General features: G+C 37.9%; 2 protein-coding genes across 2 annotated transcripts; one reads left to right on the forward strand and one right to left on the reverse strand.

Moving 5' to 3' along the window:
• Positions 1–99: 99 nt before the first annotated feature.
• LOC146488204 (glutamate--cysteine ligase regulatory subunit-like) lies at positions 100–11,606 on the forward strand. Its single transcript, XM_085122127.1, has 10 exons — positions 100–267; positions 1,990–2,061; positions 2,941–3,019; positions 3,693–3,749; positions 3,970–4,070; positions 4,809–4,904; positions 6,641–6,694; positions 7,935–7,995; positions 9,215–9,350; positions 10,013–11,606. The coding sequence occupies exons 1-10, from the start codon at positions 100–102 to the stop codon at positions 10,038–10,040; spliced, it is 852 nt and encodes a 283-aa protein (XP_084978253.1). The 3' UTR covers positions 10,041–11,606.
• LOC146488205 (oncoprotein-induced transcript 3 protein-like) lies at positions 10,582–17,659 on the reverse strand. Its single transcript, XM_085122099.1, has 4 exons — positions 16,996–17,659; positions 14,662–15,060; positions 13,538–13,675; positions 10,582–12,878 (listed from the first exon to the last, which is right to left on the reverse strand). Exons 1-4 carry the CDS (start codon positions 17,072–17,074, stop codon positions 12,613–12,615), a joined length of 882 nt encoding a protein of 293 aa, XP_084978225.1. The 5' UTR covers positions 17,075–17,659; the 3' UTR covers positions 10,582–12,612.
• Between the last annotated feature and the right edge of the window lie 515 nt (positions 17,660–18,174).

Below are 18,174 nucleotides of genomic sequence, written 5' to 3' on the forward strand. Positions count from 1 at the left end.
ACGATCAAGAAGAGCACCTATCGTGACACGACGCTAGCAAAGCTAACTGGGATACTACACGAGCCAGCGATTCTTTTCACACAACGTTGTTGTTGAGTAATGGCGAACGAACCTCTTGTGAATGGTAGCATTGCTAACGGGGCTCTAGCTGAAAGAACTGGTGCTGAAGAAGATCTTAAATTCGCTAAGAAGCTGTATATACACGGAGGAAATATCTCCAACTGGAATCGGATCAAAAGGAAAACAACTCCAAGTTCTGCCGATGAGGTAAGTAAGTTTAAATCGCAATGAAACTTACCACCGCATGCAATGCAAGGGACCAGATTCATAAGGTCTTTATTGATTGATTTACATGCAAACTCCTCTTTTTAAAACAAACTGCACGCTCTGAGAATTTGTTCATGTGCATCTTAACTCCCTTCTCGATCTTTTTTTTTTTTTATTTTATTTTTGCTTTGCGTGTTGGGCGTTCTGAATCACACACCTTTTAATTTGCATAAGAATACGTAAACAACTAGCAGGTTAAACTTCTGCACGTCTTCGTCACGAAAGAAGGAAATTTCCCCGGCGAAAAGCTCACCGCCGTTTGTTGAGAAATGTTACGAACCTGGTTGTTTCCTGGAGTGATTATAAAATATGCACTCGAAGCATGACTCAGCAACACGATCTGGGCGAGAATTAGGCCTTATAATACACATAGCAACTTGCATTCCTAGTTTTAGCTGATTCATGCTTTTCATGATCTCAAGGAAGTGCTTACATAATTATTATACATGTAATCACACGTGAATTATGTTTTTATTTACTTTTTATTTCTTTACCTTTATGTCCTTGAAACTTGAACGAAATATCACTTTATCGATCAAGTCAATACAGCGGCTTAACTAGGGAATACCCCGCCACTCCAAAAGTAATCCTGAAAAGAGTGGCTACGTGGCTACACAGATACCACGTAGCTGCATAGCCACGTAGAAGTACATGACTGTATGACTATGCCTCGTTCTTTGTGTTTGCCTTGTTTTTTATAGCATTATAACCATTATGTGATTGTGAAAACATACAGATATTTGTCTGCAGACATGAAGATTTAGCTGCTCTGACAAGTGAACAGTTTTGAAAACAAACAGCCCAGTACCCACTCGCGTCGTGCTTTCTCAGTCTGCGCTCCCAGAATCTCTCGCTTCCAGAGAGTATTAAAAGTAGTTCTAATCTTATTTCTTTTAGGCGCAGTCTAAAAACTTACCTATTTAAGCATTATTTTAGTGAATAACTTTTGTTATACCTTGATATATATATTTTCATTTTAGAATTTTTATCCTTCATTATAAAGTGCCTTATAGAGCTTTTGTATAGGGTGCTTTAAAAATTGTCATAATTATTATTATTATTATTATTATTATTATTATTATTGTTATTGTTATTATTATTATTATTATTATTATTATTATTGTCATTATTGTTAAAGTCAATCATCTGCAGAAACCACAGTATGCGAAATTACATGTATCAGTCATCGTTCCTAACTAAACCATAGTTTTCATGTCCATTTCTACACCTCTGAAATGCAGTGTTATTCATAGGAAAAGAGAAAGTAACAATTGATCACTGGTCTGTGCTAGGACTAATAAATGTAAATATGTGGTTGAGATATTATTTCTCTCAGTTGGTACGCGCAGTGTGATTGGTCAATTTTGCAGGCTGTGTTTCACTGTATGGCCCACTAATTGTGAACTTCAACTAGTTTTCTTTCCCATGCATCTGATTAACCTCAGGGATATAATAAATATCTTACTAACCTCGTCTTCTCTGTCCATATTGTAAGTTACGGATCCTCGTTTTTTCCCATTGATTTATGACCCGTGCACTAATTGCGCTTAGGCCATAAATCAACAGGAAAAAACATGTTCCATGACTTACATGTACAGTACAGACCTCACTCAGTTAGTAAGAGGCACATGTACACGTACAGTATTTTTTGTTCCTTTATAGCTTTTGGAAAGTATTGGGACAACTTTGAGTAGCTTGCTTCCTGCAAACAACAATGAACAGAACTCCATTCCGGTAAGTTTTGCTTAATTTGCATCATTGTTTTAAGAACTAAAGGTGTATTCATGAAATGTGATAGTTAATTTTTTGCAGTATAAAAACTGCTGCCTACTTGGGGATTGTATTGCAAATATTTAATAGAATTTGAAAATTCATATTGTGCAGGTGGATTTAATTTAAGGACTAGTACATGTAGACTGCTACATGTACATGTATGTAGTTCTTCTAGGTACCATGTTGCATTTGCATGAAGTTAATGACATAATATTTATACAATGTATGTTCACAATCCAATATACATTGTACAGCTGCACTGGGTATCTTGAATTTAATTCTGACTTATATTGCACATGTACAGATGTGTACAAAAGGCTATGCGTACACACCTGTAGATGCGTAATAGGTATTAAATATTGTACAATGATATTGATGTATGCTGATATTATGTGACTAGTGAGTGTGTGTTAATTTTCCAGATATTTTGTTTGTGGTAGCACCAAAAATTAAATATAGTTCAATGAACGAGCTTCCTATATTCCTATATGTTGTGTGACTGTAATTGAAGGGGCCATTAACCCTCTACCCCTAATATCAAAGAACAAATTCTCCTATCTTGTCCCCATACTTTTCTTGTAAAAGTACTGGGGAGAAGTTATGAAATATCACAGAACAACACCTTGGGTAATCATATCCGTAATTCTCATGAAATCATCAGTGGCTGAATAATTAAGCATTCATATTACAAAGAGAAATTTGATGCTGATCACTAAATTCATACTTCAGAAAGAAATCTTTGCTAAATCCATGTACAGTACATGTTTGTTTCTAATGGAAAGAAAGGTGGTTCTTTAATATTTAATTATTTATTTATTTTTATTTAATATGTTTTTGCAGAAAAGAGCTCTAAGATGTATCAACAAAACATTTGTGGAAAAGATAGAGCGAGGAGAAAGAGAACATCTGAAAATTACTGGTAAATGCTCCGTTCTCTTAGCAATTCTTTTGGTCACAATGCATACAATATTGTGCGATCAATACAATATTGTGCTCACTTACAAGTTTTAAGACAGTGCCTCCAACTACAGATTGAAGTATTTTTGAGCAGTTTATAGCTACAGTTGTACTTGCGGGAAAAGCAGATCTTAGCAAGAGCTTCAATTGTACCAGAATCCTAGAAGAAAATTGGGGTCACCACACATTTCTTAGAAACAATTATGCAATATTAATTTGAAGACTCTGTGAAATTATACAATCATGTACTTAACAATAAATTATTATGTATGGAATATATTCCCCAAATTGAAGGTTAATAATTATGTATGAAACAATTCATGTTTACCCCTAATTTTCTTTTTGGATTTCCAACATCCCAGACAGTCTTGAGCATCAATGGCATGTATTTGCAGTAACAATAAATATTAAGTGGCACTGTCTTTAACATGGAACTTTTACAACCTGTACTAGCCTCAATCACATACATGTTTGTAAATCAAAATTATAATAATATTATTATTTGCATACATGTACACAGTCACATAAGAGGGTTTCACAACAGTTTCTGTTAAATTCTTATAAAGTTGACTTAGATCAAATTTCTCATTTTTAAAAAATTATTTTAAACAATGCTTTTTTTCCCTCTATTTCAGTGAAAATATTTGTAGTTGAACTCCAGCCTGCCCTTATCAAAGATGCATTATTTAGAGGTAAGTGGCTTAATTTGAACACTTATTGTGCTACAGTTAATTAGTGGTATAACAGCATGCATACTCATAACAAGATCATGTGGACAAAATAATGGCTGTATGGAAATTTGATTAGGTAAGAACTCAAAAAGTGACAACAATTTTAATGATGTATGTACACGTAGTTGCATTGATTACATAATGTACAACTGACTATTCATTGTCAATCTTCACTCAACAGCCATGTGTGAATTGGGAGTGGAATTTGTGGAAACATTGTTCTTGGCATTGCCAGAAATGTCAGGTCAAGACACTTTCAAGGTTTTGAAGGAATTCTGGGAGGTAAGATTTTTTTCCCAAGGTTTTTAATAAGGATAATTGTAACTGGGGGAGGGGAGGGGGGAATATTGTAAGCCTCATGGTTTCTTCTTAGGCCTCCTCACCACTTCCTGTGTCTTTTAATTTCTCTTTTAACGTATATTTTTTAATTTTTTTTTTGTGTGTGACTGGTGAATATGAAATAAATTCAATTCAATTCAATGGTCTTGAACAATTACATGTAGTTGCAGCTGGGCAAGTGTATCGATAATTTTAAATAAAATAAAAATAAAAAATAAATTTTAAGGTCATTGTCTCCTAATACAGAGGCCCTTTTTGTGCAGTTTTTGGCTATGTGGGATAAAGAGATCTAAGCGAAGGGTTTTTGGAATCCAAAAAGAAAATTGGGGTAACCACCCATTTTTAAGAGATAATTTATGCAAGAATAATTCTCTGTAACATACATGTACATAACAATCTATGGAATGTTTTCCAAATTAATTTCTGAAGCTCAATTATATCCGAACATGTTTGTTATTCTAAATTTTCTTTTTGGATTCCAAAAACCCCTGCTAAGATTTGCTTTTCCCGCATACATGTTGTTAAAACCTTGCAAAAATACTGTATCTTATCTTTTGTACATGTAGGCACCATCCTTAAGCCGGCGACACACCTGGCGATTTTATTCGTCGATCGCGGCGATCGGCGTATAAAATCGCCAATAAAGTACTATTATTTAGAAAACATTTCTTGCTGTGTTAGGAAATGGAGTGTTTGCTGGACAGTGGATATGTCAGCTGTTTGGGTGTATGTGACTTGGACAAACCTACACTGGAGAAACTTTATCAGTGGGCACGGGTAGGATTTACCATCTGTAATTTTCAACACTCTGCAGCTCACCTGTACATTATAGCCCTTTAAATAATATTTAACTAACAATTATTCCACGAGCGCGCGTTGGATATGAGTAGCCAGTGAGGCGCGTAGCACTCAGTAGGCTATAATCATCTCATATCCAACAAGCATGAATATAATAATTATTTTAATAAACACAATCCAGAAACATTGCTAGATCTTGCTGACTTTGCTCTGTAAGAACAACCAGAAGACAATTTAGTGGGCGCTATTTTTCGGGCATGATATAATGGCTCAAATACCGTGGCTACTCACAGAGGCAATCAAATCCCTGGAATCGCATTTCTTTACACAATGATTGGGTGTTTAAAGTCATTCCCCTAAAATAGAACCTACACTCAGATTTTCTCCAAACTTTGCCCATGTGTGGTTCACTATATGTAAACTGCAAAAATGAAATAAAAAGAGGGGATCACCATGCTTGTTCTTCAGCAACGAAGCATTGAAATATGGTAATTTTTGCATGTTTGGACAAAAAGGACTATAATAGAGCATTTGCCAAAAACAGGAATTATTTTCTGAAGAGAAGAGTTAACAGCTCATTTCATAGAATATTTTCCCTGTTCATAAATCATTTTCAATGTGAAATCTGTGGAAAACTATTCCTAACCAGTACTACTGAGATATTCAACAAAATAATCTAATTCGTTACCTCTGAAGGTAGGCCAAAATGTCCATTGGCTAGATATTAGACGCAAAATTTGATATTTCTAACACTAGGATTTTCCTTAAATTTTCACGGTAGTTGGCAAACGATATTGTGGTTAGAAATCTGAAAAGAGACAATAGGTTCACCGGGTTGGTTTTGCAGATATTTCACAAAGCAGCGGTAAATCGAGCTTCAAAACTGGTTTCTCCGCGAAGGGACTGGGCGAGTCTTATGAAAACACCTTACTTTCCGCGCAAAATGCAAATTAAGAATTTTGTTGTTAGATGCAAGATACTCAGTAGTTAGCTAGAAATGAGCGTAAATTTTTTATTTTACCATTGTGCGCAGTAGAGTTGCGCACTGCGAAACAGGGGAATGACCTTAATAATCTGCATTAGTCAGCAACATTAAAGTTTCTTCCTGTAAATCGATACATTGTTAAAAAAAAATAGGTAGAATATAAAAGGGAAGGCTCACCATTATGCAAAAGCGATGTAAATAATATCTTGAGGTTTTAACGATTTCTCCCAAGTTCTACTACATGTACAACTAAGAAATAATTATTCGAGACGTCTAGATTGTAGTACGAGTACATGTACAACTACAAATATGAGATCAGTTGTCTTCAAGTTTTTAGCGAGGTACTGAAAACAGAGATATCCTAGGGAGCTTCATTTTACCCTTTGGGAGCGACAAACTAGACCAGTTCAGATGAATGATGATAGCTAAGCCCTTTTGTGATTTCATAAAGACGACATCACTTACGTTTCGAGGTCTTGTTTTCGCCTCTACGCCGTTCTCACAAAAACTCGTACTAAAATGACGGCGGCTATTTCGTCTTCTCGCCAAAATGACACTGGTTCACTTTCGCGCGCTCTTTCGTTGTCATACTGAAATCAAAAAGTCTCTAATAATTATATGGAGACCAGCTGTGCTCAATGAGAAATGGGATGCAGATGTAAGGCCCTAAAAGGTTGAAATGTTGTGTAACATATAACGTGTGCGTTGATTACACTGCTTGGTTTTTCAGATCAAGCCCGGGATCAACCAGGTGAATCTTGCTTCATGTTGTGTCATGCCAAAGGTAAGTCACTTCGTGTACAGTATAAGCTTAAATATAAGTCTGATCTTTTAGCCTACTCTCCCCTGCTGGTGTTTAGAGCCAGAGGCTGATCTTTTACTGTTACTCAAGGTAAAATAAAATAAATAAATAACTTTATTTAAGTGTCAATGTATTTAGCGCAGATCACTAGTAAGGGACACTTTCCAGCTCGAACTGGAATTTGGAAGTGTTGGTTTTTCAGGAGAAGGGAAAACCGGAGAACCCGGAGAAAATCCTCTCGGAGCAAGGACGAGAACCAACAACAAACTCAACCCACATATGGCGCCGAGTCCGGGAATCGAACCCGAGCCACATTGGTGGGAGGCGAGTGCTCTCACCACTGCGCCATCCCTGCTCCTCCCAATTAATTATCTTGCTATTGCGATGTAATTGTCTTGCTATTGCGACCAAAAAGAGCATGCACTGTGAAACAAGCTGGGAATACTCCAATCTTGGGAATTCAAGTCGGATCTCTCTGCCACTGGCTAGCAATGATGTATTCAGTTCCATACGACCACAAAAGGCTGGTTTTCACTAGGACGTAAGCATAAGCATAAAGATAAGCAAATGAGAACACTAGCTACATAAGCATAAGGACCGGCGCACGCGCAGAAAACCATTTCTTGACGGAATTCTCGATACCAGCTCCCCTCAATGTTAAGCGAGATGGCGGACGAAACGGTTGACTCCCTTGTGCATGTGCTTATGTCGTCCCTGTTCTCTCTTTTGAAAACGGCGACATAACATAACATAAGCATAAGCACAAGAAGAACAAACGTGTTCGTTCCTCTTATGCTTAAGCTTATGCTTTTGTAGCACGTGTTCTCACTTGATAAAATGGCGTTTTTTTTTCTGCTTCTGCTTATGTCCTAGTGAGAACCAGGCTATACTGTACATGTACTGTATTCCGAGAATCAACCGAGAAAGTAACAGTTCATTCGCAAGGGGAAAAAAACATAGAAAATCGTTTTGTAATTTCCAAGAATCAAGATTTTCTTCCTAGACCCGCTTGTTTCTAGCGATCATGGCTGAGTTGCTTAAAGCATGGTTAGCACTAACCATTGGTTAAGAGGTATTAAAACCTGTAGGTTGTTATGGTATTTAACCCGGGTTAGCGCTAACCATGCTTCGAGCAACTGGGCCCAGGGTAAGAAAACATTTCCTTCTACAACCGGTCTTGTCATTTATTTTAATAGGCCTTTTTTTTAAAATTTCACTACAGGATCTAGTGGCATTTAGCGAAAAGCACGATATTCAGCTATTGACACATGCGGATCCAAGAGGTAATGGACCTGGACACGTGGGATATTTATTTGTTATTCAGTGGATTTGGTCAGATTTCATGAGTGATGAGCTCGAATTTGGAATTATAAAAAGAGTAACCAAATAAATACGCAACTTTATTATATCTTTCAGTTAGCACGCGCGATGTGATCTAGTGGTCTATTTTGCGGACCATATTTCACTGCACGGCCCGCTTATAATTTGAAAGTTGTTCCTTTCCCGCGCGCGCGATTAACCTCAGAGATATAATAATTATCTTACTAACCTCGTTTTCTCGTTCCGTACTGTAAGTTACGGATCATCGTTTCCTCCCGTTAATATATGACCCGCTCCCTTCGCGCATGGGCAATATATCATCAGGAAAAAAACTCGGTCCATAAGTTACAGTACGGACCTCGAATTCGGTTAGTAAGTTGTATTTATTCGTATACTCTGCACAGAACTTTGGGTCTTGAGACAGTGGTTTGTGGGATCGCCATACGATTTATCGATGCGACAAAACCTCTGCACTGGATAGTAGAGACCGTTCAATTATTGATTTTATGATCCAACTCAATACACCCTAGCCCCCATCTATGGATGTGTAGCTTTCGAGCAATTCCCTTAAAAGCTGCCAATAATAATAATATGGGGTGTAAGAAAGTCTTTTCAAAGGATTCCAACAAAAATTGGGCTCGTAGGAATCTTTCAGTGGACTGACAGACACCATACTAAGAGAGGTTTGGCCATACTGTAGCTGGAACATCGTCAGTAAAGAAGAAGCTTAAACAGGAAGTTCCGGTATAAAAGGGGCCTGGCCAGGCCATTCTCACCTTTAGTTGTCAATCAACCATCAGAGTGTAAACAACTGACAAACAACATGTGCCTTTTTCATCGGCTTTTACCGATAAAATTGGCTTAGTTTTCAGAATAACCGTAGTTAAACGCATAAGAACTTGATATCTTATATTGCTGTGGTGATATTATAAAATTGTTTGAGGCACATTTTTCAGAGTCAACGTGAGTCAACAACTTGCCACGACTAATCAGCGTCTCACGCCCGCAAAGGTGTGAAATGAAGGAGGGGCTTGCCCTTTTATGGCGGAACTTCTTGTTTAAACCTTTTTGAATTATGAATATCGCTATTGAAGAACAGTAAGTGTCGCGCATAAAGGAGATACTGTTGCAAGTTGCTCTCGAAAATGCACGATGAATCATGTAAGGTCTTCTTAATTTCAGACATTCTGAACAAGGAAAGTCTTCAGCAAGTTCTGACAGAAAGCTGTGACAACGTTCAGGTTCAAGGCTGGAAACCAATGTGGGCCTTAAGATACTCAGTGCTTGTCAAGTGTCGTGGCGTCATCAAGAATAAAGGGTATGTTGAACATGAATGAAGGTTACTATTATTTTTTTCTAAAAGAAAATTTTTTTGTCCGTGTCTTTTTCTGCAGCTGCATGTAGTTTCATGACTAAAGTTGCCCAGGTTGGGATGCAACCTCGTTCCCAGGATCTCTCATCTTCCCGCCCCCTGGAGCGGGAAGATGAGAGACCCTGGAAACGAGGTTGGGTTGAGATGAAGTGCACGGCTGTAGCGTCAACCTCGTTCCCATGGTCAGGAGAGACCTGGGAACAAGGTTGCTTTAGCGTCGAAACTGAAAACATATTTCCAAAGGAGTAACATTTTTGTTTTTAGCTGTTTTGGTTCCTTAGATGGTATTTGTAGCTTCTTAGCTTGCTTCATCGTTTATTCCACAATCTACTCCTTCGATGTGCATCGCGACGTTTTGAAGGCTAAATGCTGACTGACCTTCGTCAGACCGCGGTGTCACTGTATGAATTGGGTTTTCGTAAACGCATGCCGCGAAATGAAAGAGCAAGAACTAAACTTTTTTTTTCTTTTGACAATTTTTCCATTTAAATTGTTTCATCGTATTTTTTTAAGGCCAATTATAACGTTTTAAATTATTTGAGTTTACCTTCTGTTGCTTTTTCTAAAATTGATTCTCGTTAAACACAACCTAATTATGTTCTCTTTAGGTACATTGTCAGCTGTGAACAAGATTGATTAAGTTCTCAATACATGTGAAGCTTGCAGAAACAAGAACACCAAGAATCCAGTCACAGTCTCAAAAATGTACTTACGTTCACTTAGACAAGTTCTGCACTGTCTTAACTCGACTTAAACGTTGTCATCTTGTACAAACGTGTCAAATTTGTTACACTCGGAATTCAAGGAAATTGTTTCAGAACAGTTTGTCAAGAAAATTAACAGGAGACCTGCTTGGTGAAACAGCAGCGCAAGGAGTTTATATTGTTTTGTTTTTGTTTTTGTTTTGTTTTTTTTTTATGTTTTTTAATTTTTCGGATATTGCAAAAAGGGATTTCTTGACTTCAAAGGGTTTTTTATTGTTCATGACGGTTTGTTTGTAAGGTAAGGTGAGAACTCGCCTTAGAATAAGACTAACTCAGTTTACTCCAAAATGATGAAAAGGCTTTAATCCTTGTTCGTTTCACGCGTTGTGATTGTGGGAAATCGAACGGAAGGTTGTGCAAAAATACATCATCTTTGTACTGACATCTTTCCTTCCTTTCTTTTTTCCTCCCTCCCTCCCTCCCTCCCTTCCTTTCTTGCTTGTTTGCTTTTTGCCACCTCTCTCCTTTCTAACTTCCCTCTTTCCTCCATCTACCTCTCTCCCTTGCTTCCTTCCTCCTTCCCTCCCCTCCCCCCTTCCTTTCTTGCTTTCTTCCTTCCTTCGATGCTTTTAATTCTGCCTCCAAGTCCTAGCCTCTACAACATTATTTCCACAGCTGTTCCGAAAATAAATATTATTGGGTTATCTCACCGTTAAATACTTTCAACACTGCACGTGTTGGTTACAATTATTGTATATGTAAATACAGGGTGGAAAATGCTCTCTTGCCTGTCATTGGGTAAGTGGGAGATTAATTTCCTTTCGGTGGGTAAATTTGTTATTTTATAAACGTTTATTTATGGAGTCGATTACAAGTTGGTATCCTCTTCAGGGCAAATTTATAAAGTTTGAGACGGATTTCAGTTTAGTATGTGGTAACTCAAGAGAAAGTTCGGGTGCTGACCGTATTCAGGAAGAAGACTACATACAACGATGACAAGAAATCCCTCATAGGAGGTTTCTAAAGACACTGGAGTACAAAATCATCATGTGTCAGTGATAATGTAGTTTGCAGAAATGCCTTCACAAATTTACTGAAAAAGAGAAATCTTACAGCTGTTCCCGCTTATCGTTTTTCCGGAATACGGTAAATCGAACGTCATCTTAGTTTAACGAGGCACTGTTTTGAAAAGTCAGGGAACCTTCACCTGTCACACATCCTGAACTATATATACTCAATTTCGCTTCTTCGCCATTATTAAAATTTGCGGTAATCTCACAAAACAAAATAGTTTATCTGCCATACCTTTTGAATTGAATATTTGCTTGTTCATCATGTAACAATTTTTTATTTTTTTTTTTTGACATTGTAGAATTTTCTCTTGTTCAAGAATCAGCCAGTTTGTAAATATTTGCAGTCAGGTCGTAACGTAATGTAAACAATATGTTCATGTAAGCAAACCTGAAGTTTTAGGCCATTAAAATCACTGTTTGGGTAATAGTGACTCGATGCTATGTACTTAAATATAAATTATACTGTTTATACTGGCCCACTCTTACCAGCAGTAAAAAAGGCAAAACGTTTTTCATCGTCAGTAAACGGCAGTTTATCTTACTAGTTCAGAACCCCTCTACAATAAAGAGGTACTTTACGACGGTTGTGCCGTATTTCAATCGAAACTACTCAATTATTTGACAAAGAAGCATTTTGCTAACATGACATTGCCCTTAGGCACCGGGAAGAAAACACCAAGTGATTTTTTTTCCGAGGAAGAACTTACTATAATCAGGTTTTAGCGACTCCTCTAAAATACACAGGAACAATTTGGAAAAAAAATGTCTATTTATTTTTTTCAAGTTGCAATCCATTTCCATCCTAGCCATCCGCAGCCAAAGATAATTAATACTAGTTTCTGTGCACTGGTAGGGTTATTGTTAACAAAACTGAACCATTACTTTAACGATTCCATCGATTCAAATATGGCTTAGGGCCTGTGATTCAAAGTGACACGAAAATAAGGGTCACTGTCCTTTCATAAGCAATTCATACACCTGAAAAAATTTGAATGAAACTACGTGATGACAATCGCTCTACCACAAGCGAACTGTTTCGGTACTTTTTATTCAATTCTGGTGATGTCATGGTTGAAGATTTTTGTGCAAACCGCATTTTCTTTTTATTGATTTATTTTAAGCACGTAGCCTAGTAATTGCCTTTTTTTTTAATGAAGTAACCTCTGAAAAGAAAAAATGAACCAGCGCAAGAAAAACTGGGAATTGTTTAAACCCTTATTTTTCTCGTAAAAATAAGCGCGAAAATTGTGTCCTCGCGTGGACTATCTGTAATAAAACTAAGGAACGGCTCGAAGTCTAGTAATTAGTCTTGCTATTACAAAACAGCTTAATTTGCTGACACTCGCCGGGAAATTGGCCAACCTCGGTGTTCGTTGGTTATACACAGAGCAAAAAAATGTACGTTTTCCAGTTAAATGGTCAGCTTAACTTTTATCTATGCTTATGTTCAACTGCTCCATTGCCGCAATATCGCAAGAAGCTTTTCATGGTTCCAGGAAATTCGTACACAAAGAAGTCTTTTTCACAGTGGCGGACCAGAATTTGTTGCTTAAAATAACAGCAATCGCCAAGCCAGTGAAAACAAACTTCTCTGATTATAGCTCCCTGGCCTTTGAGAGGATGAGCATCCTTAAGCCACCCAGTAGCGTGGGAGCCGCAGTGAAACAACTCGACACATTTATTTGCCATCTGAAAGCCTGGGAAAGAAACAACGAAAAAATATGTATTTAACAATTATTCCACAAGCGCGCGTTGAATATGACATAATCATCTCATATCAAACAAGCGCGAGTGGAATAATTGTTTTATTAAAAGCAATCAAGAAATCATTGCTCGATCTTCCTAATTTCGCTTTGCAGGAACAAACAGAAGAAAATTTAATGATCGCCATTTTCTCACGAATGGCTCATATACCATTGGGGGCTAAGCCAATCAAATCCCTGGAATTGCGTTATACAATGGTGCAGTTTTTAATAGTATGTATTAGATAACCTTTTCGAATACACACTTGGTCGATGATCATCATGATCACACAATTCATATTTGCAAACATAACATCAACGTTTTCCCAATTCTTCCCTATCCCCACCCACGAAGAAAGGCCCGAAAATTTGGCGATTTTCTTTATTTATTTTGGCCACTGATCGATCGCTCAATTTTTTTTGTAAATATAACATCCCGTGGTGTAGAGACTGGTTATTTTCTTGAACTTTGGAAAAGTTGGTTTTCGCACTATTGATAAGAAATGGCATTTCTTCAGTCGAAACCTCTGCACTCGCCGCCGGTACCTTTGGGCTCATTATTGGTTTCCTTCAGGCTAGGAAATGAGGAATTGAACACGAAAACAGTCACCTACCCGCTTTACCCGTAAACCTGTACCATCCCGGAGTAAGTTCAGCATCGGTGACGGACACAAAAGGGTTGTAAAATCCTTGTGCTCTGTCTGTGCCATTCAACACGCCATGGGCACTACACTCATCATGAACTGTGTGAGCTGCATAATAAAGACACTAGCGATGGTATTCGTCGTTTTCTCATTGCAATTCAGTTATCAGACAACTCCTCGATTTTTTTTAAAGCCAGTGTTTCCATGTGGTTGGGTGAGAAGAAAAATCAAAGAGAATGAGCTTAGGCACGCTGGAACCACCCTTACTGCGGTGTATACTGCTCAAGCTCCGTTTTTCCCTTCTCCTCAAAAACTCCAATTCGATTTGCAAAAGTGTCCCCAAATAGCGCTCTACTTTAAATATATTGACACTTAAATAAAATGTTCTATACTAGAGTAAGCTAATTTAGTTTGATCAGTTCAGATGCTTTCGGCTGAAAATATTTTAAGTTGCAAAAAGTTTTAGGGAAAGGACCCTTATTCCCTGAACTTGCAAGCCGTTCTTGGCTTTACGAAAATACTAGCTGACCTTTTTTCTATATTAATGACATATTTGCTCTCCGAAAACGAGAAGCATTACTTTTCCAGTCTAACGAAGTTTTGAGGTGACATTTTTCTGGAGAAAACTCTAGATCTTCTTTACAACTAACTAGTCCGTAATTCCAAGGCGATAAAGGCCTTTCGAACAGATATCCTGGCCCTGATTCAGTCTGAAAACTTCAAGAAGGAAGAACGATTTGCCGTTACAGCACACGAGGACATCAGCGGGGATGTCGAACAGCGGGGCAGGAATTTGAAATACTACATATAATACCACATGTAATAGGCAACTAGTTGGGCGCGTTTTCAGTCACTATTTGAAGGTTGCTAAACTTTTATTTCGCTTTAAAATTTTGTTCAGGAATTTCTCTTCGGGACAATATCTATCAGCCCTGGAACTCACAGTTTTACTGCAGCTTCGACATTGAAAGAATCGTGATTTCGAAACAGGAACTTACAAAAAAAATATTTTAATTGGGCACACGTTATTTATAATTTGGTGCGCGATTGACCTCTAAGAACGGAGCAGTTACAGATAGGATTAGGTTACTCACCTGCCACGCCTTTCTCCTTGATTTCATCTCCACAATACTTCAGGGGACACTTGGGTAGAGGAGCCAAATGGTACACCATAAAATCCCCGCAATTCCTAACTTGAACAAAGATCGATTCCTTGCAACATTCTCCTTCGAGATGAAAGCAGACCCTTCGGTCCACTCTTCCATCTTGGGGCATAGGGTGGTCACCGTCCAGCCAGCCCGGTGCGTACGCACCGCAGTGAAATTTACCAACACATCTGGTCGGCATCATGCGGCCGGCTTGGCCGACAAACCTGTACCAGTCTGGCTTTAGAAAATCGTCGCAACTCTGGTCGTAAGCATCGTAATAGGTAATGGATCGATGAGCATCGAGTAATTCAGTGTATTCAGTGCATTCAATTGCGTCAGATGTAGCTGTGGAAAAAATCGCTTTAAATTGATTTCGAATTTATTGAGCGCTGTTATTGCATCTATCATTGATTTAAAATAAAATGTCTAAAACTCGGTACACCAGTCGGGAACCGCTGGAGAAGATTGGTCTAATTCGGGAAGGTAATTTTTGAATGCAATTTTTTATACTGAGAAGAAGTGAGTAAAATGATTCACTGCAAAGCAAACAGTAAATGAACGGATAAGAAGAAAGAAAAATTACGAAAGAAAGGCAAATTACGCGACCGAAAATAAATAAATAAAAATAAATACGAATCTGATAAGATCTTTACGCCAAACTGATTCATTGTATAACTTGGTACTTATTTATTTATTTATTTATTTATTTATTTATTAATGTATTTATTTATTTATTTATTTATTTATCAAACATGAATTCGAAGAATGTAAAGAAAGTATACTTTCTCCTTTTATAAGTTTGGAAATAAGATTGTGAACGTTCTTAGGTCTTCTTATTCTTGGGGCAATTTGAGCCTGGAAACGTTCTTAACATGTTCTTGTTAATAGTAATTCCATAAATCAGTGCGAACATGCATAAGATCAGGAACCGTTCAAAGAGCATTATTTGCTGTAATGTGGTCTCAAGTTTGCGCGGCTTGCTCTTGTACTGCCTACATTAAGATATCCTGCCAGCCAACCCTCGGCATCTCAGTTAATTGGACAGCATAGGAAAGGCTATTTTGGTGTAATTTTCATCTTCATTTATTAATGGTTTATTTGTTTGTTTGTTTTATGTTTAGGATTAACCAGTATGCCGTGATACGTTTTCTCTTTGGGGGAGCCGGCAGGGATGGCGCAGTGGTGAGAGCACTCGCCTCCCACCAAATAATGTGGCCTGGGTTCGATTCTCAGCCTCGTCGTTTTTGGTTCTCGTCCTTGCTCCGAAAGGTTTTCCTCCGGGTACTTCAGTTTTCCCTTCTCCTCAAAAACCAACATTTCTAAATTCTTTCCAAATTCCAATTCGGTTACTCGGAGCATTAGAATTTATTTCTAGAGGTCGAATCAGCCTCAGAGCAGACTTTCAAAGGCTTTTCTTGTTTTAACCTGTAATAAGATCGAGAGAAGCTTGAACGGTCGACAAGTGCATCGAATGAAGGGAGAAGACAACGACACTAAAAAAAGTAAGTTAGCGCCTATCTACTACATGACCTGCCCCTACATTCATGAATTAATGACTTTTTATCGCAGAAGGCGCTCGTTTATCATAATTTAAAACAAACAATGGACAGTTTTTAACTTTTAAACCATAACTAATGTGTAAGATCGTGCCCTATAGTTCTGACGACACAGCGGTTGAAATATTTATGGCTTATCACATGTACAATGCCAAATTGATTGCTTCAACAGTTTCCTCTTCCCTATACTCTGCAAATCGATCATATTTCCTGCGTTAATATACCAAATGTGGCAAACAAAGTATTGCGTTATTTATTATAGTGCTGAGCGTGATAGGACTTTGTACTAAACTTATTCGTCATTCCTAAAATCTCGTTACTTTTGATTGTGTACAACTTCCGTGTTTTATCATCCCCGTTTTCCTTTTTCAAATAACACCTGATACATGAAGCATTTCCTTGTCCTCGGTGTATATAAAGTCTATGAATTAAGGTATACAGCAAACTTCCCGCCAATATAAGAAACACCATTGTTAAGACCTGTCAGCACGTTTAATATATCAAGAATTTGGTCATTGGCTTCGACCAAGCCGAAATTATAACTGGCAAGCTCATGGCTGATTTCTATATTAGCGATAAGTAACTCGGGGCTAGAATCTTTAGCACTGTTAGGCTAAGCAAACACGGCCTCATTACAAGCCTGCAAGTGTTCTACGATTTTGAAAGAGGACTCTCAAAATCGCTCGCGGGAAAAAAGATCAGTTTTAAGAACATCATTCATTACCTGTTACACGATGTATGTGATGCAGAGAGCTTTCCAAAATTGCCAACACTCCAGCAACAAGAAACAATGAATGCTTCATACTTTTGGCTGTTCAGAAATATATTAACTTCTTTCGCTCTCGTTTAAATTGTGTAGTCGACAATTGTCATACTCGAATAACCTTCAACAAAAAACAGACGATGCAAATTTGTAGACAAACAGTAAAATTTGCGCGGGTGCATAATGCATTAAACCGGATGAACTCATCCGTATAACTGGGCTTGCTACCAGCCTAAAATATATATACTTCTATATGCTAACTCTCTATTAAATGGGATTGCTGTTGCTATTTATGTGAAAAATACTAGCTTATGTTTCGGTGAAATTGCCGGAAAATATTGTTTTCTATATATCAAAACAACAGACATTCCTGTGCTTCTTTTTCTATTTTGGCGCCAAATTTATGGTCGCGGGCTCTGAATGCATTAGCATGATGAAAAATGTTTTCCTTTTATACCATAATGTGACTTTTTGTCTCTTTTGCCAACAAAACAAACACTTTTGTAGCCGGCTTGCATATGATATTTAACTTCTGTTATACGATGGCTGATAACCTACAATTAGTTGCTGTTAACTATGAACAAGCCAATCGATCGTATTATTTATACGGGTTAAACTCTATATTCTGCTTTCTGTCTCAGACGGGAACATACCCACTCTTGAAAGGACCAGGCATTATTGTATTGTTGTTCATTTCTTAACCGTCAAACATCATTAAAGAAATCTGAACCGTCAACTGAAAACTGGTTAGACTATAATTCCCATCAGTGCGTCTGTTTTGTTTTCAGAAACATTTATTTCCCACAAATATGCAAACCACTCCGTAGGCGAAATTTCCTGGGCCCAATAATGCTGGGCTGTTGTTGTTGTTGTTGTTGTTGCTTTCTAAAAAGAGGCATAATCTGTCTGGGACGAACTTGGGAAAGTATCTTGAAAGTGCGTCTGGTTTGCCTCAGCTATAGTTCGTCTTGGCATAAAGAAGGACACAAGACATTCTCGTCCCCAGAGTCTCCTAGTGCCCGGCCTCCAGCGGCTAAGAGGACCAGCCGGCTCTGCAGACGAGAATGAGCACAAGACTGATTATGCGTCCTGAAGAACGATGGGCTTTATTAGGGAACTTAAGTAATGACAACGTTGTGG

The sequence above is a fragment of the Pavona decussata genome, unplaced genomic scaffold (genome assembly GCF_977016875.1).
Source record: "Pavona decussata unplaced genomic scaffold, jaPavDecu1.1 SCAFFOLD_11, whole genome shotgun sequence".
NCBI classification, from domain to species: Eukaryota; Metazoa; Cnidaria; class Anthozoa; order Scleractinia; family Agariciidae; genus Pavona; species Pavona decussata.

What these genes read in the sequence shown, in the direction of transcription:
- LOC146488205 (XM_085122099.1), bottom strand. Translation starts at nt 17,074, where the DNA reads ATGAAGCATTCATTGTTTCTTGTTGCTGGAGTGTTGGCAATTTTGGAA. An exon ending in CAAGGAGAAAGGCGTGGCAG is followed by an intron (nt 13,676 to 14,661) that starts GTGAGTAACCTA and finishes TTTATTATGCAG; the next exon opens with CTCACACAGTTCATGATGAG. An exon ending in CAGGTTTACGGGTAAAGCGG is followed by an intron (nt 12,879 to 13,537) that starts GTAGGTGACTGT and finishes TTTCTTTCCCAG; the next exon opens with GCTTTCAGATGGCAAATAAA.
- LOC146488204 (XM_085122127.1), top strand. Translation starts at nt 100, where the DNA reads ATGGCGAACGAACCTCTTGTGAATGGTAGCATTGCTAACGGGGCTCTA. An exon ending in ATGAACAGAACTCCATTCCG is followed by an intron (nt 2,062 to 2,940) that starts GTAAGTTTTGCT and finishes ATGTTTTTGCAG; the next exon opens with AAAAGAGCTCTAAGATGTAT. An exon ending in GGCGTCATCAAGAATAAAGG is followed by an intron (nt 9,351 to 10,012) that starts GTATGTTGAACA and finishes TGTTCTCTTTAG; the next exon opens with GTACATTGTCAGCTGTGAAC.